Source organism: Caretta caretta, chromosome 2, assembly GCF_965140235.1.
Source record: "Caretta caretta isolate rCarCar2 chromosome 2, rCarCar1.hap1, whole genome shotgun sequence".
NCBI classification, from domain to species: domain Eukaryota; kingdom Metazoa; phylum Chordata; order Testudines; family Cheloniidae; genus Caretta; species Caretta caretta.
In genome coordinates, this window is record NC_134207.1 from 252,765,080 (window position 1) to 252,788,401 (window position 23,322).

The window sequence follows — 23,322 nt, forward strand, 5'->3', positions numbered from 1 at the left end:
AACCAAATTGCACTTTGTTTTAAATACAATACTCTTAAAAGCAACAACTTAATGTAGGATTGTGTGTTAAAAGCCCCACGTAGGAGGTTTAAGAGAGCCTGTAGCACATAACTGATTTTTGAATTTGTCTTTGTTTTCAGGTCCCATAAAATAATAGATTGTTGGCCCCTTTTTCCAAGTGATGCCCCAGCATTGCTTATGTTGGTGATGTCACAACTTCTACAGCACTGTGCTGGAGCTTGGAGCCAGCCTGTAGAAGGTCAGGTTTTGCACGCACACACACAAAAATTTAAAAAATTTAACAGTTTACACCTTTGGGGATTTAAAATAATGAAATGAAAAGCTGCATCATGTCATATGAGAAGAATACTCGATCCTCTTAGGCTAGCTATAAGATCCACTAAGGTTCCTTTGTGGCTCTGATGTCAACAGTCTCATGGTACAGGTATCATTTGGCATGGGAGACAGCAATCTGTGATCTAATAAGTGAGGAAAATGTTTGTTTGAAATCAGTGTTGAGTGGCCCTCTTACTTCTAGTGGTTGGGACAGTTAGCATATTAACCTCACAATTAGTTGATTTTAAAAAAAAGTCTTTCGGATTATGTTTAGGATTTTTAATATAGTTATTTTTATTTTATTTCGGTAGCATCCAAAGGTCCCAATCAGGATCATAATTTGAATGTACCAGGTGCTTTAAAAATACATAGAAATAGAGAGCCCCTGCCTTGAAGAGATACAGTCTGAATATACAAGACCACCAAAGAATGGAGAAAAGAAATGCAAAATATACTTTTAGCCTGAGTTTTTCAAAGGAGTATAGGAATGCTAGGGACCAAACTCCCACTAGTTGAATGCCTAACTTCATTTAGGTCCCTTTTGAAAATATCTAGAATGTGATGACAGTGCTAGATTTTTTTTTTATATGCGTGCGCACGCACACACAGAGCAATTATATCAGTGCTAGATTGCTTTTAAAGCCTAACAACCCTTGTTGGATATTGGTGATTCGTTTACCTGTCTTATTTAAAATGTAATGTTTAAGTTCACAGTTTAGTTTGCATGAATACACTTATGATTCATATATTGGACTTTTCCATTAATAATAAAGTGAACATTGAGTAATTGGTATTTCCAACTCACAGACATGCCAGATTTTGGTTTTCTTCAACGTTTTCTTATGGTGATACTGATGTTAATGCTTTAAAACATCAATAGGTACAGTCTGATCAGTGTTGGTTTCACTTATCTTGTGGAGAACTAGGTTCAAATTACATTTATTTCAGTTATATTTGGTCTTGATGCATTATAAATTAAACTTATTAAACTAGTTTCCAGATTTTGCACTGTACAGCTTTATAAAACATTGTGGAAAACATAATGTGCTTGTGACAACTTCGGTTTTGATCTGTTTTTCTCTCTTCCATTTGGAAGAGCCTAAACGTTCACTAGATACAGAGAAATCGAACTGTGAACAACAAAAGAAATTCTCAAAAACAAGAGAGGAGAAATATGTGTTTAATAGCAGACAGGAGTAGCTAATTAAGGAGCTGTTTTATATTATTGCAGTGCTCCGATTAAGCTTGAGAAGGCACTTGTCCTCTGAACCTGCAGTTACCTATAACTTTTTTAAAACATTTACCTTTGGCAGTTGAAAATTCTTATGCTTTCTTTCAATCCAGAGGCTAAATATTTTAAGTTTGAAAAATGTCTTTTGCCAAGTTATGATTGGTCAAGAATGGAACTGTTTAAAAAATTGTTCAGATTATACTTGGACTTTGAAAAATAAAAATGGTGCTCGTTTTTAAAATATGGTTTTGAATTAGTTTTTAATGCAAGTCCCTTGTCTGAAGAAATTATATTGTAATTTGTTACACGCTTTTATTATGTGTGGCCATATGAAGTTCTAATTTACTGTCTTTTTTATTTTAAGTTAATATTAAAATCTGATGACTAATATATGCCACCAGTGACTGTTGAGTTTTAGGGCCTGTCCACACTTGAAACACTACAATGGCACAACTGTAGCAGTGCTGCTGTAACACTTCAGTGTCTACACTGTCTACGTCAAAGGGAAGAGTTCTCCCATCGGCATAGGTAGTCCATCTCCCCAACAGGCAGTAGCTAGGTTGATGGAAGAATTCTTCCATTGACCTAGCTCTGTCTACACCAGGGTTAGGTTGACTTAAGTACTCCACTCAGGATGTGGATTTTTCACACCGCTCAGTGACATAGCTTGGTCGACCTAATATTTTAGTGTAACGCAGGCCACACTATGGTAAGAGAGGTTACTGGATGTTGTCATCCAACAGATTGATATATCTTCTGAATAGTTTGGATCCTTTTACTCAGGATGAGAACCATTCAGCACCACTTCTCAGCAAGAGTGGTCTTTTATTTAAAAATGTCGCTGTCACGGTTATTGACCATATTTCTAAAGCTAGTGGCATAACAAACTAATGACATGGCAGTTGTTAAAGTGCATCCATAAGTGAATGAATAATTACATGAGTTTTAATAGATTTCAACTGAAAGGGTTAGAGTTGGTTGTTTGAAAGCAGTTGCCTTACTTGACTTAATATGTCTCATCACTTCTTTCTTGGTTCTTAGTTTGGGTTTTGTTAAAGTGTAATTTGTAAATGTTCAGTTGTTGCTGTTTTACAGATTCCAGTGTAGTCATGTACACTGTGACACCAAGATAAAAGTGGATAGTGATGGTGTCGGCTAAGTGTATATGAAATCATATTCAGAGCTAATATTATTCATATCACTAGAATTAATTAAATCTTGTCTAGTTATATGTGGGAGGGGATACCTAATACATTTTATTTATAGTCTTTTCTTATGCCTCGTCCACAGGAAAAATATGAATGCGCTTGTAAACGAGAGAGCATTAAAATTGTGACACCTGATTGGGTACTAGATTCTATATCTGATAAAGCTAAAAAAGAAGAGATATCCTATCATCCACGTCTAATTATATATGAGGAGGAAGAGGAGGAGGAAGAGGAAGACGCAGAAAATGAAGAACAAGATTCTCAAAATGAAGCTAGTACTGATGAAAAATTATCAAGCCCAGCATCATCTCGAGAAGGATCCCCTTTGGGTGACCAGGCATTTTCACCAAAATCTATTAGTGCTGATAAAACAAAAGGGGAATTGATGTTTGATGATTCCTCAGATTCCTCTCCTGAAAAGCAAGAAAGGAATTTGAACTGGACACCAGCTGAAGTCCCACAGACAGCTGCAGCCAAGCGCAGGTTGCCTCAAGGCAAGGATTCTGGGTTAATTAATTTATGTGCCAATGTCCCACCAGTACCAGGCAATATTTTGCCTCCGGAAATCAGAGGTAATATTATGGCTTCCGTTCAAGGTACCCAAGGCTCTGAACGACCAGAAATGATGACTACGTGGAGTCCAGCAGTGCGGACATTAAGAAACATTACTAATAGTGCTGATATTCAGCAGATTAATAGACCATCAAATGTAGCACATGTAAGTGTTGGATTTTTAATTTACAAAATATTGGGCTAACATTTTAAAGAACTTTGTTTCCTTTCAAAATCCTCAAAATATGATAAGGGGGGTAAAATATTCCCAGGTTACATAGAGATTACATACAGCTAGATTAAACTTTGCCCCAGTAGTAAACCTATTCATTAGTATTTTAGCGTTACAAAAGGAAAAATTTGTGAACTGGTGGAATATAGTGATATTACAAAAATTAGGATTTAACTCCAGCATTTGATACCAAGATTCATATTAGGCACTTTCACTGTTGGCAGGAGCACAAAGTGATTCACAGTCTTCAAGCTAGTTACCCTGTTTATTAAACCAAACTTTGTGTCCTTCAGTACTTTTATTCAGTGCAATAAATTGCCATGTACTATACTCAGAAAATTTTTAAAGTTGATGGCTCTCTCAAAGAGCTGCAGTTTGATTCATATTGTGCATTTTCAGTGTTTAGTACTACTGAGTAATGTTAAATTGCGATGCAGTACAGTCAAGGTACAGTTGCAAAAGTCCTAATTTAGAAGTTCTATCTCCAGTGCAATCCACATAGTTTTGGTGTAAAATAGCTATGGTTAATCTAGTTCTTCTAGAAAAGAATATGAAATGAGTGATTATGCATTGAAATAAACACACTACTAGATTTCAGTGAATGCATGTTGAAAGGATGGAAGTGGGGAAAGGCAAGGTGCTGGTGAATTTATTTGACTCTTATAGACAGTGAATTTTATTCAGATAATTGTACTTGAATATGCAACAGTTGGACCAGGGTAAAACTTTCAAAAGTGCCTAAGGGTATGTCTACACGTCAGTGTAAGTCCAGGGTTAGTGGAACTCAAGTAAGCAGACCTGGGTTTGTTAACCTAGGGCCTGAGCATCTACGCTTATTTGTAACTGGTTCCAAAACTAGGGGCTCTAGAGGCTACACTGCATTATACAGGACTGAGTCCAATCATCCATATCCCAGACTTCATAGTGCCCTCCCAAAATGTGGCCGCTCTAGCCCTTTTCTCATGGTGCAGTGTGGGAAAACTTGACTGTCCATCAAACTTGACTATCTAGAGCACAAAGAAAGTCAGCCCATGGGATCATGGGATACTTTTGGTAGTCTTCCAGAGTACAAGTCCGGTGGAGCTGCATCTAAACTACAAAGTGATAGGGCTTGAACTCTGGATCCCAGTTTGACTCAGGCTCGAACTCTCCCACCCCGATGGGGTCCTGGGACCCTGGGTCTCACCTTTGGGTTAGCACAATTTATGTGTGGACAGATGGGTGCTTTGCCTTGAACCCGAGTTTGAACCCTGGGCTTGCATTGCAGGGTAGACAGACCCCAAGTGACATACGAAGGCACATCCCATATTCAGAAATGACTGAGTCACTCAGGAACCTAAATCACATTGAAAGCTCCCGTGTGCCTAAGTCAATTTAGAAAATGGGACTAGGGCTCATAGGTCACTTAGGCACTTCTGAGAGTTTTGCCCCACATCTTGAAATATAACCTTTGTTTGCTGTGTGTCCTGCAGACTATGGGACCTTTTGGATTCTGTGCTTGGATGAGGTGGGAATCAATATACAGATCTCCTTGCATACTAGGATCCTTCCAAAGCTATCCTCTCTGTGTGTGCTTATTATTATGTAATGTTTATATTATAGCCTCTAGAGGCCTCCGTGAGGTCAGGATCCATTGTTGCGAACTGCTACACAAACATAGACTACATAACAGTCACTGTCCCAAGGAGCTTACAGTTTAAAAGATATAACAGGTGGATAAGAGAAACAAATGAGAAGGGATTGAGGAACAAATGTAATATTTTTAATGTATAATAAATCCTACCCCAGTGGTTCTCAGTCTTCCCAAACTACCGTACCCCTGAAGCCCAAGCCCCGCTGTGTGGGGCTGAAGTCCGAGCCCTGCAGTCTTGGGCTGAAGCATGTAACTTAGCTTCGTGGGGCCCCCTGTGGTGTGGGGCTGCAGGCAGTTGCCCTGCTTGCCACGCCCTAATGCCAGCCCTGCACTTGCCACCTGTTTAAACCTGTCCCGCAACTCTTGGGGGGGGTCGCAGCCCCCCCAGGTTGAGAAACACTGATTTAGATGAGTTGATATACCCCCTGGAAGACCTCTGCGTACCCCCAGGTGTACAGGTACCCCGATTGAGGACCGCTGTCCTAGCCCCATCTTCTCCTTTTAAGATGGAATCAGAAGGGGCTTACGATGTCTGACAGCCTTTCCATTGGTGGGCAGAGCAGTGCATACCACATAACATTGCCTACGCACTATCAGACAAAATGAAAAATGGAATGACGTGCTAAATTCTCAATTGTTTTTATTTGCAAAGGTAAATTAGACCTATATATAATATTTGAAGAGGCATGAGATGCACACACAAGGTTGCAGTCCTAAGTTTTTGTGCATGCTTAACTGTTGATTGCTTGAGTAAATGAGACACGTGTGTGTAGATCATTAGGTGTCTCCTTGGCTTTCTGCTTGTGCCGGTATCTGGCTTTCAATTGCACATGCATACACAACAATGCATGTACAAGCAGGTCTTTTTAATAATTTGGCTTTTGAAGACACTAAGCAACTTTTTAAAATAGATGTTTTTTCCCTCTTTTGTAGCAGTAGAACAACCAAGTATAACTAATGCAAATTTCACTTAAGCTTTCATTTTAACCTATGAGTCTGTCTATGTCAGATTTTAACTGATGTTGCTGATATGTGTTTCACAACTGGGACCAGTTATGCAGCCCTTATGCAAAAACTACCATTGATATTAATGGGGATCTTGTGTAAGACAGGAGGATCAGACCTTTAAGATTTTCTGTGTTTTTCTGTTTGATTTGAAACGGAAAATCTAATGCTGGCTGTGCTTTTAATTTCCCTTCCACTAGAATTCTTGTTTTCCCTCTTCCCGCTGCATCCTGTACAATCTCAGAGATTTTTTAAAAAAATGTTTATAATAAAATTTACTGTAGTAAAGACTTTGTGCGGGAGGTCATCTCAAAAGGATTTGCTTCTAGAAAGAAGGATGGTTCTGTGCTTAAGATACAAAACTGGGGCTTGGGAGATTTAGGTTCAGTGCTTGGTTCTGGCACAAGCTTCCCATGCATCCGTGAGACAATTATTTAATTCCTCTGTTTCAGTTTCCCATCCGTAAAATGGGGTAATTGTATCTTTTCTGGGGTAATTGTATTTTTGTATCTAACAGGGAATTTGGGAGGACAAAATTCATTAATTTAATTCATTATCTGTTGATATGTTCAGAATCTTGAAGTGATAGGCCCACATAACTGTCTCTTATGGGCAGCTCTGCACTGCCTGCTGATCAGTCCTGACACCAAATGAAGTACCGGCCCTGAGTAGTGGCATCTCTTTTAACAAGGGATGTTTGCTTTTGGCTTGTGGGTACTGTGATGGTTGCTGGCCCTCATAAACTGTGCTGCATTGAGTAAGATGGCTGGCGCCAGCACAGAAGGCATTTCTGTCTACTATTGTATGGGAAGACTGAAGTCACAGAAGCGCCAAAAGTGAAAATGTATTAAACAAAAATGAAAGTGGGCTTCCTGACCTTCCCTTCTTTTTTTTTTTTTTTGGACACAATATTGGATTTTTTCAGATGCTAAAGAACTAAACAAGAAAGCCGGGGGAACAGGATAGTTTATCATCTTAATTTGCCATCTTTAAATACGATTTATTTTAGTCTTTTTTCATCAGTAAATTCAGATTTTGTTTAGTGAAGTAGTCCAATAAACCAGTTTTGATTGTTTCAGTATAACTTCTAGATTCCTCTTCATGAATATTGCGTGTTTTGAAAGACTTTTATGAAATTTGTAGATTAGTAGTTCATGGAGACTACTGTATCTTTCTGTGGCTTTTTGAAGTTGATTATTTGGGGGGGATTTGATAGCTGCTTTCAACTACCTGAGAGGTAGTTCCAGAGAGGATGGTTCTAGACTGTTCTCAGTGGTGGAAGGGGACAGGACAAGGAGTAATGGTCTCAAGTTGCAGTGGGGGAGGTTTAGGTTGGATATTAGGAAAAACTTTTTCACTAGGAGGGTGGTGAAACACTGGAATGCGTTGCCTAGGGAGGTGGTGGAATCTCCTTCCTTAGAAGTTTTTAAGGTCAGGCTTGACAAAGCCCTGGCTGGGATGATTTAATTGGGGATGGGTCCTGCTTTTGAGCAGGGGGTTGGACTAGATGACCTCCTGAGGTCCCTTCCAACCCTGATATTCTATGATTCTATGATTTATTAATGTTAGAAAAGTATCTGCTGTTTTAGTACACATTTTGGTATTATTGACAGTTTGCATAGTTTTTCTGTTATGGAGTACCTTTTTTTAACAAAATTAAATATATATGGTATCTGGACTTCTGTTAAGTGTGAGGCAGTCTTTCTTAATTGTGAACTGCAAAGTACAAAATGAAAATTAAGCCCCAGAGGTATATGACTGTTGCCATTAATATAGACATACTAAGTTTAAAAAGAAATACCCCTCATATTTTAGCAGCTTTTAAACTTTTTTGTAAAGGCCATATCAGAATAGATAGTTTCATAACATCACAACTTCCTTTGACTGCATTGCAACTGCTAGCATTTGTGCTGTTACAGCATGATCCATTTTTGGATGCCCACAAAAAGATTTGTGGAGGGAAAAATGTGGCCTGTGCTGAATTCCCCTTCCCAAACAACCTAGACAGTTGGGACTTTCTGCACAGATTTTTGGAGTTATTTCCACTTTCATGTTTTCTTTACAGTTTAGCTATTCCATTTGTAGTGCAATTATTCCTTTAAATATGCTCTTTCCATTTTTGAATGCTCTAATAGTGATGATATAATAACACACATAAATGAAGGATTTTGTTTACTTTGAAAGGTATGTAAAACATAGGCATATTATATTTACTTTTTTAAAAGCTAAATATTTTTCCAATTTGTTGTTTATATTTTTATATCTGAAAGGTCACAACATTAATCTTTGTTTTCTAGATCTTGCAGTCCCTTTCAGCACCTACAAAAAGTTTAGAACAACAAGTAAACCATAGCCAACAGGGACATACAAACGCCGTGTTGTTTAGCCAAGTGAAATTAACTCCAGAAACACATTTATTACAACAACAGCATCAAACACAGCAGCAACAGCACCACCCTCTTTTACACCTTCAACCTCAACAACTCATGCAGCTGCAGCAGCAGCAGCAGCAGCAGCAACAACCACAGATTCCTCAACAACCTTTCCCACAGCAACAGCCTCATCAGTTTTCACAACAGCAACAGCAAGTCCATCAGCAGCACCAGTTTGCACAGCAGCTACAGTTTCCACAGCAACAGCTACATCCTCAGCAACAACTTCACCGTCCTCAGCAACAGCTGCAATTCCAACAGCAGCATGCCTTGCAACAGCAGTTGCATCAGTTACAGCAACAACAGTTGCAGCAGCAGCAGTTACAGCAAATACAGCAGCAGAACATTCAACAGCAACAACTGCAGCAGCAACAGCAGCAAATTCAGCAACAGCAGTTGCAGCAGCAGCATTTACAGCGATTACATCAGCAACATCAACAGCAGCAACTGCAAACTCAAGCGCCGCAACATTTGACTCAAACATCTCAGCCACTCCAGCATCAGGTGCCCGCCCAGCAACTACAGCATCACCAGCCGCCACAGCCGCCACAGCATCAGCTGTTTGGACATGATCCAGCCCTAGAGAGTTAGTAATGATTGATTTATAATCCTGAAAGTGATGGCCAGTCATATGAAATGTTTGTTGGGTTAAAATTTTGTTCTTGATCAAAAATATAATCTACTATAAACACATAATAACTAGAGACTATCCGGTACTCGATGAAAGGTGAACGCATTGAGATATTTTTATTTTCTGGGTTTTTTTTTTTTTCGCCACTACCATCTAAATGCATATATTGTTCTGTGACTTCAGTGTTAGTCCATGTGTACTGTACACACAAAAGCAAAACACAATTTTCTTTTTTGAGAGGCAGGGAGGGAAATTTTCAAAAAGAGAGAGGTTGAGGAAGAATATTCAACAGGCTGGGGAAACTAGATGGCTCATGAGAGAAATTGATATTCTGTTACCATTCACTTCTAGATTTCTGTTTCAGCTCCTGCCTGTCTTGGTATCAGCTGAAAAGGTTTTCCATCTGACTGGTGGTGGTGTATGTGAAATGAACAGCATATAATTCTTGGTTGACGTAGTTTTCATTTCACATTGGGGGAAAATACACTTCTTGAGCTGAATTGTTGATAAGCAGGACTTCAGTGTCTGGGGTGTCCAGTTCTAGAACCTTTGAGCATTAAATTCTTTAAAAAGAAAGAAAGAACGTTCAAATTTCATTTATTCCATAGCTGATAGTGGGAAATTTTAATATATATAACAAATGTGGTCTGAAATGGTAGCCTCCAAACTGCTTTAGTTTACAATTTGCTATTCTTTCATCTGCAAACTGTTCTAGTTCCAGAAGAATATTTCCTGTTGGGCTGTGTTTTTGCAATTGCTGATTATCCAGAACAGATGTCTGACAAACAGCTGTTAGCAACCTGGAAACGGGTAAGATTCCACCGTATTCAAAAGAACCAAATTAATGTAATATGATAAGTAAAATCATTAGAATGCAAAGATTGCAAGTATTGTGGTATTAAAACACTACAGACTTTGTGTTACACATTCCAGATGTTTTGTTATATAATTTATGACATAAACAGTAATATTAAACTACAGAGTTAACCAGACAAAACAGGAATAGAAAATGCTACATATGCAATATGGCTCAGTTAACGCTGCTATTGGCAGCACGATTTAGCATTTTCTGGCAAGTTGTGCACACATAATAACTTCAGCTGTTAAATGGGCCTAAGTAGGCTGTGAAACACACATCTGGTGGAGGTGAATGAGATGGGAGAGTAATGTATTTTCACCTTTGCTGATGAATAAATATTGGCAAAACCTAACCCTGTTCTTTTCTAATTGAGAGGAGGCTGATCTTCTTGGAGCTTCTGCTGGACAGGTTGTAGACAAAGTTACCAAGATCATCCACATCAAATTTTGCATAATAAAATACAGTTAACAGTGAATGTTCTGTATGGACTTTGTGTTTACTATCCAGGCTGAATGCACGATTTTGTAAGCTAATTTTATAGCTAAGCCCTGCTCAGTTTTCTAAAGAGTACTAATAGTTATTACATATTTGTTTTTCTAATACTTCTAAAGATGAGAATGCATCTTTTGTCATTCAGCGAAAAAGTGTAAACTCTAGTCTGTTTCTTCCCTTTCATTCAAATACTAATAGTTCTTCTTCAAGTGCTTGCTCATGTCCATTCCATATTAGGTATGTGTGCTCGCCACGTGCACCGGTGTCAGAAGTTTTTTCCCTCCGTGGTTTCCGTAGGGGACCAGCTCTGGCAGCCTCTGGAGTGGTGTGCACATGCTGCGGTATAAGGGACGCCGCCAGCTCCCCCCACCCTCAGTTCCTTCTTGTCACCAATGACGGTTCTGTAACGTCTGCTGCTTCGGCTAGCTTTTTTCACTTCGTTCAGTGTTTCAAACTTTTCTTGTAATATAGTTGTACATAGTTAAGTTTCCCATACTGTGTTAGTGTTAGAGTGATTTACTTGGTTAGTCCTGAATGAGAATTAGTCTAGGTTTGGTCCCAGGCTTAAGCCCTGCAATCGCTGCAAGAAACCAGTGCCCATCAGTGATCTGCATAATAGTTATTTAAGGAGTCTCAGCAAGTCGCGTATCAGTGACAAGTTCTGTATCTGCAAGTCCTTCAAACCTCCGACTAAGAAGAAGAGAGACATCCATCTCAAAGTGCTCCTAATGTAGTTGGCTCTGACTCTGGCACCAGAGCAGTCGAGGTCTGACTCTGCCCCGAGCACCACAGTGTCAGTGCAGAGCTCCCCACCGGCGCCGTCGATAGACCAGCGCTAATCCGCCTCCCCAGCAAAAGAAGACCGGGAGAGGAAGATCTCCTACATCCCACAAGGGGAAGGAGAGGGTAAGAGGGGAGCCAAGGCCCGAGGAGGGCGACTTAATGCCTCCTACCGGGAGTTGGGCCCCAGCTCAGGTTGAGCGGTCCAGCCTGCCTGACCCATGGCTGCCACTCTGGACAGTGATGAGGGCCTTTGTCAGTTAGAGATCCTGTTGATCTCCGAGGCCCTGCAGGCAGCACAGGATATCCTGGTGCTACTGGAGCCGCCCACACCGGCTACAGCAGTACTCCGGTCTAAGGGTAAACCCGCTTTGGGTCCTTTCTGTAACTCCCTGTCTCAGCGGCACTACTCCCCATCGTGGGGGACGGAACAACCAGGCCTTGAAGGCAGAGAGGCAAGCTCGGCAAAGCCCTCGCCAGTGTCCAGACTGACGGCACCGCCTGCAGGACTTAAGAGGCACCTCGCCGGTGACCTGGCACAGGTCTATAGAAATCCGCCCAGTGCTTCACCCATGGCTCGTCTCTGGTCACGGGCCCAAGACAGTCTGTCACAGGAGTGGAGTTATCGGTACACGTCCTCGCAACACAGATCCCCTAGGTCAGGAGGAAGGTCTTCATGGAGATTGACCCAATGCAGTTCCCGGTCCCGCTCCAGATCTTGGTACTGGTTGAGCAGCATGAGGCTTAGATCGCTGGAATGCCGTCGCTGATTCGCTGAACATCACTGGTCCCTGAGGACCCACAGAACGGACTCGTCCCGAGTGGAGAGTTTCCCTTCCAGGAACAGCGATTGGCACCACAGTGATCGGAATAGCCGATCTACTCGCTCATGGTCACCTGAGAGCAACCACTTGGCCTCGAGCTCCAGCACCGGTCAGGAGTCATTGCTGGTGGACCAAAACCCAATACCGGTGGTCCCCTCAACATCAGCGGTACCGCCAACTACCCCATGGCCGCAGGGCCAGTGGCCGGCTGCCTGGTACCCATGTAACCCATGGGGCTTTACCCAGCCTTCACAAGGGCTCAGGGCGGTGGCGGGGGCCTCGAACAAACCATCGGCCTCGGTATCCCGCCCTCCCCCAGAGTCGGCCATTCCTGAAGAGAGAACCCCTCAGTCTCACGCAGACCCCATGGCACCAGCTTCCTCCTCATCTTCGCCTGTTGAGGCAATTGCGGGGGCCCTTCACGCAGTTCCTCAGGATGATGCTAAGGCTCATCAAGAACTGTTGAAAAGAATTGCCTCTAACTTGGGGCTCCAGGCGGAGGAGTTGGAGGAACGGTTGGACTCCCTATTCGATGTCCTCTGCTCAACTGCACTGGCCAGGTGCCTCTGCCCCTCCATGAAGGGGTGTCTAAGATCACAAACACCCTGTGGCAGACCCCCTCATCCCTGCCCCACATCTCCAAGAGAGCAGAAAGGAAGTACTTTGTGCTGGCTAAGGATCATGAGTCCTTATATACCGACCTGGCCCCAAGCTTCCTGGTAGTAGTGACTGTTAATGAGCGGGAGAGACAAGGCCAACCAGGAGCTACTCCTAAGAATAAAGACTCAAAGAAGCTAGATTTGTTCGGACGCAAAGTTTATTCATCCTCCATTTGAGGGTGGCCAACCACCAAGCCCTCCTTGGCTGTTATGACTTCAATATGTGGCAAGCCATGGCCAAGTTTGAGGATTCGCTTCCCGAGGACACCAGGAAGGAGTTTCGGGCGATTCTCGATGAGGGCAAGGCTGCAGCCAGAGCAGCCCTGCAAGCAGCCTCAGACGTGGTGGACTCCGCGGCACGCAGCATGGCCTCAGCCATCTCCATGTGGAGGGCTTCCTGGCTCCTTCTCTTGGGTTTGTTGATGGAGGCCCAGCAGTCCATACAGGACCTTCCCTTTGATGGCCAAGCGCTGTTTGATGAGTAGACAGACAATAAATTACATAGGTTGAAGGACTCCTGTGCTACATTGAAAATCCTAGGGCTCTACATCCCAGGTCCAGCCCATAAGCGGTTCAAGCTGCAATACCCCAGGGCCAAAGGAGCCAACCGAGGCAGGAGATAGCTCATGAGAAGAGCAGAGGCCACAAACGTCTCCAGAGCCACCAACCTCCGCCCTCTATGCAATTGGGCGCCTACCACAACAGGCAGGGTGGCAAGGAGGCTTTTTGAGGGTGCGTCTGAGGGCGACCTACCAGACTGTACCCCAAATCCATCCTCCCTATGTTTCTGCAACCGCCTTTCTTTCTTTTTTCCTCCCTGCATGGACCACAATAACTTCAGACCGCTGGGTCCTCAACGCAGAGGCCCAGGGCTATACCCTCCAGTTTCTTTCATTCCCACCCCCAATCCCTTCCCTGTCCCTCTTCAGGGACACTTCTCGTGAAAGTCTCTCCACATAGGAGGTGAAGGGCCTGCTGCAGCTGGGAGTGGTGGAAGAAGTTCCTCGCAAGTACAGGAACAAGGGATTCTGTTCGTGGTACTTTCTAAGACCCATCCTGGACCTGCGAGACCTCAACAAATATCTAAAGAAGTTGAAGTTCTGCATGGTCTCCCTGGCCTCCATCGTCCCCTCCCTGGATCCGGGAGACTGGTATGCTGCCCTCGACTTGAAGGATGCATACTTTCATATTGTGATCTTTCAAGTACACAGAAGCTTCCTGTGCTTCACAGTGGGATTGGACCACTACCAGTTTGCCATTCTCCCTTTTGGCCTAGCAACAGCACCGAGGATGTTTACCAGGTGCATGTTGGTTGTAGCAGTTTACCTCCGGCATCAGGGTATTCAAATATACCCATGTCTCGATGACTGTCTGGTCAAAGGCCGCTCCAGGTCTCCAGTCCAAAGGGACATCGCGATGCTACAGGTCACATGCCAGTCCATGGGCCTATTGGTGAATGACAAGAAGTCAAAGTCAATGTTCGTTCCGATGCAAAGGATAGAGGTAATTGGAGCAGTGCTTGACTCCACCTGCACCAGAGCTTTCCTGCAGCAGGAGAGGTTCCAGATGATGTTGGACCTCATCGCGGGGGGTCTCTGCGTTCCCTCTAACCACAGCCCAGGTATGTCTGCATGTGCTGGGCCACATGGCAGCATGTACATATGTTGTCCACCATGTAAGGCTCAGAGTGCAACCCTTGCAGCAGTGGCTGGTGACAGTCTATTTCCAGTCCAAAGATCACCTGGACAAGGTTGTTACTGTCCCACCAGTGATACTTACCTCCCTGCAATGGTGGACCAATCCCAAGGCAGTCCTGGAAGGAGTTCCGTTCGACAGCCTGCTTCACTCTGTCAAACTGATATCAAAGACGCTTCGGACATCAGTTGAGGAGCGCATCTAGGCGAGCTACAGACCCAAGGGACGTGGTCTCCGGAGGAGATGATGTTGCACATAAACATCATGGAGCTCAGAGTGGTACATTTGGCCTGCGGGGTCTTCCTGACACATCTGTCAGGCAAGGTGGTGAGAGTATTGACCCACAATACGGCCTCGATGTTTTACATCAGCAGACAAGGGGGAGTATGCTACTCAGCTCTGTCAAGAGGCTTCTCTGACTGTGGGATTTCTGCATCAAGCACGTGATGCACCTGGAGGCCTGTCACCTCCCCAGCATGACCAGATCACTTCAGCAGGTCTTTTTTCTTTCTCCACAAATGGTTGCTGCATCCAGAGGTAGCCCAAATGCCCTTCCAGAGGTGGGGAACTCTGCAAGTGGACCTGTTCGCCACCAGACAGAACAGAAAATGTCATCAGTTCTGTTCCCTGCAGGGTCTGGGCAAGGGCTCTCTCTCCGACGCCTTCCTCCTGTCATGGTTGGAGGGCGGGGGCTGGGGGGTCTGATGTATGCATTCCCACCGATCCTGCTCATTAGCAGAGTCCTGTCAAAAGATCAAGAGAGACAAGGCCCAAGTCATCATGATCAGTCATCATGACGTGGCCACACCAACATTGGTTCAGCACACTGATGAACCCAGCAGCAGCCACTCCCTAGCCCCTTCCTGACCGACCATGTCTGATTTTGCAAGATCATGGGCACCTCCTCCATCCCAACCTCACCTCCCTCCACCTCACGGCATGGATGCTGGATGGTTGAACCCGGAGGAGCAGGCCTGCTCTGATGAGGTCCAGAAAGTCCTCCCTCCTGGAAAGCGGGAAGCCTTCCACCAGAGCAACCTACCTGACCAAATGGACGAGGTTCTCCCACTGGGCACCTGAGCATCACCTGTCTCTGTTGTGCTCCTCCTTACAATCTGTATTACATTACCTGCTTCATCTTAAGAACCAGGGACTGGCCCTCTCTTCCATCATGGCGCATCTTGCGGCCATCTCCTTTTTCCACCCACCTATCCAAGGTCAGATGGTGTTCTCGCATGACGTGTCAATCAGATTTCTGAGAGGCCTCGAGAGGCTCTTCCCGCCAGTCTGGGCTCCTGTGCTACTGTGGGATCTTAGCTTGGTTCTTTCTAGGCTCATGGGTCTGTTCTTTGAGCCTATGGGCTCCTGCTCCCTTTCCCACCTGTCATGGAAAGTGTTTCCTTGTGGCGATAACATCACCGAGACGAGTGTCAGAAATGAAAGCCCTGACATCGGAGCCGCCGTATACGGTGTTTTGCAAGGACAGAGTTAATCTGTGACCCCATCCAGCCTTTCTGCCGAAAGTGGTGTCTTCCTTCTATGTCAACCAGGAGATCTTCCTCCCGGTGTTTTGTCCCAAGCCACACACCACTAGTGAGGAAAGGAGGCTGCAGACGTGCCTTGGGGTTTTACCTGGAGCGTACCAAGCCCTTCCACAGGTCGACCCAGCTCTTCATCGCGACAGTGGACAGAATGAAGGGCCTTCTGGTGTCCTCGCAGAGGATTTCCAACTGGATCATCTCCTGTATCCGGTCCTGTTAAGACAGTGGTGGGCAAGTTGTGGCCCGCGGGCTGCACGCAGCTCGTCAGGGTAATCCACTGGCTGGCCGCTAGACAGTTTGTTTACATTGACCGTCCGCAGGCACGGCCGCCCGTAGCTCTCAGTGGCAGCAGTTCACTGTTCCCAGCCAATGGGAGCTGCGGGAAGCGGTGGCCAGCCCACACCTCTTCCCGCAGGTCCCATTGGCCAGGAACGGCAAACCGCTGCCACCTAGAGCTACAGGCAGTCGTGCCTGCGGACGGTCAATGTAAAAAAAACTGTCTTGCAGCCCGCCAGTGGTTTACCCTGATGAGCTGCTTGCAGGTTGCCCACCGTTGTGTTATGAGCTGGCACAGGTCCTACCACCACCAATCATGAGGGCCCATTCGGCCAAAGACCAGGCATCCTCTGCCGCCTTCCTGGCGCACGTTCCCATCCAGGACGTTTGCAGAGCCGCAGTGTGGTCTTCGGTTCACGCATTCATGGCGCATTATGCCATCACTCAGCAGGCCAGAGATGACGCTGGGTTCAGCAGAGCTGCGTTGCAGTCTACACGTCCACGAACTCCTACATGCCTTCCTTGGTACTGCTTGGGAGTCACCTAGTATGGAATGGACATAAGCAAGCACTTGAAGAAGAAAAGACAGTTACCTGTTCCATAACTGGTGGTCTTCGAGGTGTTGCTCAAGTCCATTCCATGATCTGCCCTCCTTCCCCACTGTCTGAGTTTCCGGCAAGAAGGAATTGAGTGTGGGGGGAGCCGGTGGTGCCCTTTATACCGTGACTTGTGCGCACCGCTCCAGGGGGTGCCGAAGCCGGTCCTCTACAGATAGCACTGAGGGAAAAACTTCCGGTGCATGTGGCGAGCACCTAATATGGAATGGACACGAGCAACACATCTTGAAGAACACCAATTACGGAACAGTTAACTGTCGTTTTTAAATTCATACAAAGAGAAGCTGTTCCCAAGTAATGCATTTTTAAATCATTATGAATGAATGTGTTTTTAAAGATGAATAAGCAAGAGAACGCACTTGTCATATTGATGGATTGATGTATGAAAGAACTTGGCTTTGTTTGCAAAACTTTCTTGCTTCTTGCAAATATGCAATCTTTTTTTAACTGAGGCCAGCACTTAAGATGTAAAAACACTCCACTAACATGAAGTCTGTTAAGCAGAGGACTCTGTTTGGAACTGTGGGCTTGTTAGGTTAACGAACATTTTAATTAAAAATTTGGTTTTAATGGTTTACCAGATCATTCAAGCACATGGCGGCACTGTGGACCCTACGCTTACAAGCAGATGTACGCATCTTCTCTGTGAAAGCCAAGTCAGTAATATGTATGTTCAGGTAAGCAAAATTAATAACATAAGTTGACACATGCTCATGTACTGAAGTATCACTGAAGTATGTCAATGTTTGCAGGTTTTATTGTACAGAATAAATAACACACTATTGGTCAAGTTCTTCAGTTTTCACTAACACAGAACACATTCCATTGCTGTTTCTGGGAATTTGTCTCAGTAAAGAGTGCAAGATTTGTCACTGTATTAATAACTTCATAGCTCCAGTGGGGAAAGAAGTTGACAGCATATGTGAAACTGTCACAGTTATTAGATTCACAGTGTGGAGTATCAATACAAAGAATTGGAGAAATTATGAGACCCTGCAATTTAAGACTAGAAAATAGATTTTTAGAGTAGTTCTACATTAAATATTTACATTTTTTTCATTATTTCTTTTTTAACCTGCTGTGTGCTTGTCTTTCTGACAGCTTGTGATCTGATCTCATTAATTCACCATTTTCCTTTTAAATGGAAGTTGTTTTATAAGTAAGACTACAATGTTCAGTATTTCAGCAGATACGTGATCTGTACATACAGTTGAAAATAAGTGATAAAGTGGAACCATACAATATAAAACTTGTCCTCACTCTGAGGACACAGGCTATGTCAATGTTGTTTTTAAGTGACGTTTCAGAATTGGATGTTTGCAGGTTTGCCACTTGGTCTTCTGTGCATACATTTACCAACCATTATGCCATTCCTGCGGCATCCAGAGCAGATGCAAACTTTGTTAGAGCAGTCCTGCAGTCCTTGTTTAAGTAGATGCCAGGCCCCACCTATGCAGGTACTGCTTGTGAGTCACCTAAATGGAATACACGTCTGAATCTGCTCAAAGAAGAAACAGTTACTTGCTGTAACTGTGTTTCTTCAAGATGTGATATAAATGTGTATTCCACATCCACTCCATCCCCTCTGCATTGGAGTCTATACTCTTGATTTTTGGTGTGAAGGAACTGAGGAGGGTCGCAGCGGTGCTGCCTCGTGGAGCCAGGGGAGGGGTTACACCCAGGAGGTGCAAGCGTCACCCCCCAACTAGTACTGCTAGGCAAATTCTCTGGTTCTGGTGCTCTGGGTGTGTACATACCTAAGTAGAGTACACATCTGCATCACATCTCAAAGAGCTATAGTTACTATAGGTAACCGTTTCCTTTGACCAGCTCCTCCATAATATTACAAGAGAAATAAAATGTATATTCTGGAACACCCAGGTCTCATGTTCATGGTATGTCTGAAGGAGATGTAGTGTGAAAGAGGGCACCTAAAGGGCTGGGGAAAAGTATTATATACTCTGGGAGCTCAAAAGAGCAAAACATGCCTTTTTAATGGGTTACATGGGTGTCCTAGCATACTGTTTTTAATATAAGTTAAAGCAAGAGTAACAACTTCTAACTGTATATACATGTGTTGGTAGGCTGTGAGAGAAAGGAAGAGGTGCATCACAGCACACTGGCTGAACTCCATCTTGAAGAAGAAGAAAATGATACCACCACATCGAGCCCTTCATTTTCCAGTGGCATTCCCACCAGGAGGAAAACCATGCTCTCAGCACGTAAGAAAACCCGAAGTTAAAACAACTAGCATTTTCTTTAAAAGCTTAATTGCACCGAGTATTGAATATGTGTTGTATTGGGGCAGCATTTACATAGAAAATACCAGAAAATACCTATTTGAAGTAAAATGTGGACTCCTTTTCCCAATGGTGGAATTGGCTTCAGATACATGTAAATAAAGGATTTTCTCTTGTTCTTACAAGTGGTAGTTAGAACTTTTCACTTCTATGGTGTGTACCATCCATTGATCTCAAAGTGTTTTACGCATTAATGAGTTTTAAGCCTCACAACAACACCCTTTAATAGTTCTCCCTCTTACACACGAAGAAATTAAGGCACAGAGATTAAGCAAATTGTCCAGGATCGCACAGCAAGAATCGAGATTAGAATCTAGGTCCCCTGTTCTTTAACCACTAGACTGTGATCACTTTTATTCCAGTATTCTGCGCCCCCACACCTAACTTCATAGATGCTAATGTTCTTGCAACTGTAGCAGTTTTTATGTTTTCATTTTTAATGCTCAGCATTGGGAAATCCCAATTTGCAGGACCAAAAAGAATAATGAAACCTGTTCTTTGACTGATAATTAACCATTCACAAACTCAAGAGATTGGATTTTGATACTTAAGGTTGAGAAATGATATTTTTTTGAGTGCAGTGGATGGCGTCTTAGTTGCACCACTTTCATTACCACTAACGGCAAAACCCGCCACAAGACATTGAACTTTCCCCATACAGGTCCTGATCCTTCAAACGTTTGTGCATGAAGTCACTGAGTAATGTTTGCATGATTGGGGCCAAAGCCAGTAGTTTCAGTTCCTGTAACTTTTATGAGAAGATTTTGAATTCAAGTAAGGAGGGACATGTAGCATAGGAGATAGAAAGCATCATCTTAATATAGCTGTTAACTGGGCAATGAAGACTGGAAGATTTTTCAATGAGCAGAATTTAATGTTTGCACTGATGCCTGAAGCAGGATTTGTAAAGGCCAAAAGCAACCTATTAATTTGGGTGTTAAAATATTTAATCTTGATGCATTCTCAATAAAGAAAGGTTGATGAGGACTTCGTAGGGGTCAGACAGCAAGAAATCAAGTAGTCAGTCAGTACTGTTCAGTTCATTGCAGTATAGAAACCGATCTCATTGGTCCCAGATCTCAGTTACTGAGGTCCTGCACTTGAGCCGGGAGTATATTGAGGGAGCATAATTAGCTTGAAGTTACCTTTTGTGCCCCCCGTATTCTGATGCAGCTAGGGTCCTGCTGTGCCCCTGGTGTAAATTAGTCCAGTCTAGCTTCAGGGCCCTAGGAAGGAGAGAACAGTTGCAGTGCCGCAGCTGCGGCATGTGGGAGTGGGAGAAACGCTGATGGAGAGCCCTTATGCCTGCTGAAGAGGCACCCTATGAACCGCTGAACATTCTGCAGCCTCAGGGCCCAAGTAAGTGGGCTCTCCTGGTTAACGAAGCCTTATTGGAACCAGTGAGGGTGTTCTGGCATATTCCAGTATTCTGCGCCCCCACACCTAAGAGGGCCAAGAGGGGCTATTTTGTCCAGGCAAAGGGAGCCGAATTTATGTTCTCCCACTCTACCCCCAACTCCCTGGTGATACAGGCTGCTACAGAAAGGACTAGGTCACAATACTTTTGGACCACCCCATCAGACAAGGACTCCAAAAGACTCTACCTTCTGGGGAGAAAGGTCTTCTCTTCTGCTGCTTGCAATTTTGCATTGTCAATTCCCAGGCCTGCTAGTTCAGTACAACTTCAGCAACTATTCTAGGCTGGTAGCCTCTCAGGACAAACTTTCCCCTGAAGACAGACCCCAATTCCTCTCCCTTCTAAAGCAGGCAAGTTAGTGGGAAAAACAGCCCTTCAGACTGCAGTTGATGTAGTGGATACAGCATCAAGAAATTTAGGCACTGGTATGGTTATGAGAAGGGATTTTTGGTTGCAATCCTTGGTCTTTCCCAGGGAAAAGAATACTATCCAGGACCTTCCCTTTGACGAGGAAACCGATGAGACTCTTCATTCGTTAAAGGACTCGAGGTCGACCCTCCACTTCCTGGGGATCTACACACCAGCTCCAAAAAGGAGGCACCAGAGTCAGACCTATAAACCAAGACCGCCTCCCCCTCCTCATGCTTTCTACTACCAATGTCCTGCCAAGTCTCCATGCAAACAGAAGACTCAGAGGCTCTGCTTTTCAGCCCTCTCTACCACCATGATTGTGACCCATTCTCAGCCCCCTCATAGGATCCACGGTAGATCCATGCTTACCATCACTGGTGCCACATACCCCTTCTCCTGCCACTTTTGTAGGCCGTTTTACTCTTTTGCCCACAGTTGAGAGCTAATCATGACGGACAGTTGGGTCTTGAAGCTTATCCATCAGGCATCCTCTATAAGTTCCTCTCTTTCTGTTTTTACAAACCCCCTTCCTGGTACCCCTTCAGGGACCCCTCTTACAAGGTGATTCTTTAACAGGAAGTGGAATCCCTACTACAGCCTCTGTGGTGACAGCCCAGATGAGACCTCAGGGCCGTACAGTTTTTCCATATCTGGAAGACTGGCTCCTGGTAGGATGCTCTCGATGGGAGGTCAGGTCAGCTACACAATTCCTCATTCAGTTTCTCGCATCCCTGGGGATTTGTCTGAACAGAGAAAAGTCCATTTTATCCCTCACGAGGATGCTCAACTTTATTGGGGCAACATTGGATTCTGTTTCTACAAGTGCCTTCCCTCCTCCCTGCAGAAAGATTTCAAATGATGTGCAACCTGATTTCTCTGATATCCTGCAGACCAAAGACTACTATGAGAATGTGCCTATCCCAGTGAGGCCACTCGTGTGACACCCTTTGTCAGGCTTCATCTATGATGCCTAAGGGCCCGGCTCAATTCAGTCTACTTGCCCAATAAGGCCAACATCAACGCCAAGGTGATCATTCCTTCCAGGATCGTCGCTTCCTTCATATGGCGGTCGAACCTAGAAAAGGTGAGAATGGGAGCCCCCTTCTCTACTCCCACTCCTGTTGACACCATTGTAACAGATATTTCCCTTCTGGGGTAGGGCACCCACCTGAACAATCACACTGACGGGACACGTGGACCCCACAGGAGGCCAGGCTACACATCAACATAATTGCAACTGTGGGCACTCCGCTTCATATACAAGGCCTTCCTCCCACTTGTATGTGCCTTCCATATCCAAGTGATGTCAGACAATATCACTGCCTCGTCTACGTAAACAAACGGAGAAGCAAGATTTCTACCACTTTGTCTGGAAGCAGTCAGGCTTGGAACTGGTCCATCAAGCACAACATTCCTATCCAGGTAGCATACCTCCCAGGTATTCGCAGCTCCTTAACAGACAACCTCAGCAGGTACTTCTAGGCAGACTGCAAGTAGGAAATCCACAGCCTATTCCGACAGACATGTTCATGCAATGGGGCACACCTCCTGGGACCTCTTTGCATCCCAAACAAAAAACCCCTTCCCCTATGTTGCTTCAGGGGAGCCATAGGCCATGACTTCCAAGATGACGTTCTCCTGTTGTTGTGGACGAACGTTTTCATGTATGCCTTTCCTCCCATTCCCCTGCTTCCACAGGTCCTGAGAAAGAGGTGCAGCAAGGCCAGCATCATTCTCCTAGCACCCTACTGGTGCAGTTTTGGTTCCCAGAGCTGCTGTCAATGTCAGCCTACCCTCCAGTAAAGCTCCATCCCTTCCCAGAACTCCTAATGCAGGACAGGGGCAGAATCAAAGACCCCCTGCCTGAGCTCGCTCCGCCCCAAGGCCTTGTGTTTGAATGGCCGTTGGAAGTAGAACTTTCTTGTTCTTCTCCTGGTCCAAGCTACACTTACCCAAAGTAGAAAAGATTTGACTAGGACTTGCTCTTTAGCTAAATGGAAGCATTTCTCCACCTTTGCACAGCACAATCAGTCTTACCCAGTCACTTCAAGTATCCTGATTGTTTTAGATTACCTCCTGTCTCTAAAGAAGTCTGGTCTTTTGATCGGCTTGTTATAAGCTCACCTTGCAGCCATTAGTGCCTTCTTCCCTCCAGTAGCTGGGCACTCTCTTTTTACCCACCCAGCTATGA

General features: G+C 44.4%; 1 protein-coding gene across 2 annotated transcripts in view; it reads left to right on the plus strand.

The window, feature by feature from the left end:
• The window catches only part of PAXIP1 (PAX interacting protein 1), a 102,036-nt gene that overhangs the window by 46,799 nt on the left and 31,915 nt on the right, over window positions 1-23,322 (plus strand). For both annotated transcript variants that reach the window (XM_048837586.2, XM_075125992.1), the window contains exons 6-10: window positions 2,858-3,493; window positions 8,495-9,215; window positions 9,976-10,070; window positions 17,585-17,680; window positions 19,088-19,225. In XM_048837586.2, the coding sequence (XP_048693543.2) occupies window positions 2,858-3,493; window positions 8,495-9,215; window positions 9,976-10,070; window positions 17,585-17,680; window positions 19,088-19,225 (1,686 nt within the window). The remainder of the gene's footprint in view (window positions 1-2,857; window positions 3,494-8,494; window positions 9,216-9,975; window positions 10,071-17,584; window positions 17,681-19,087; window positions 19,226-23,322) is intronic.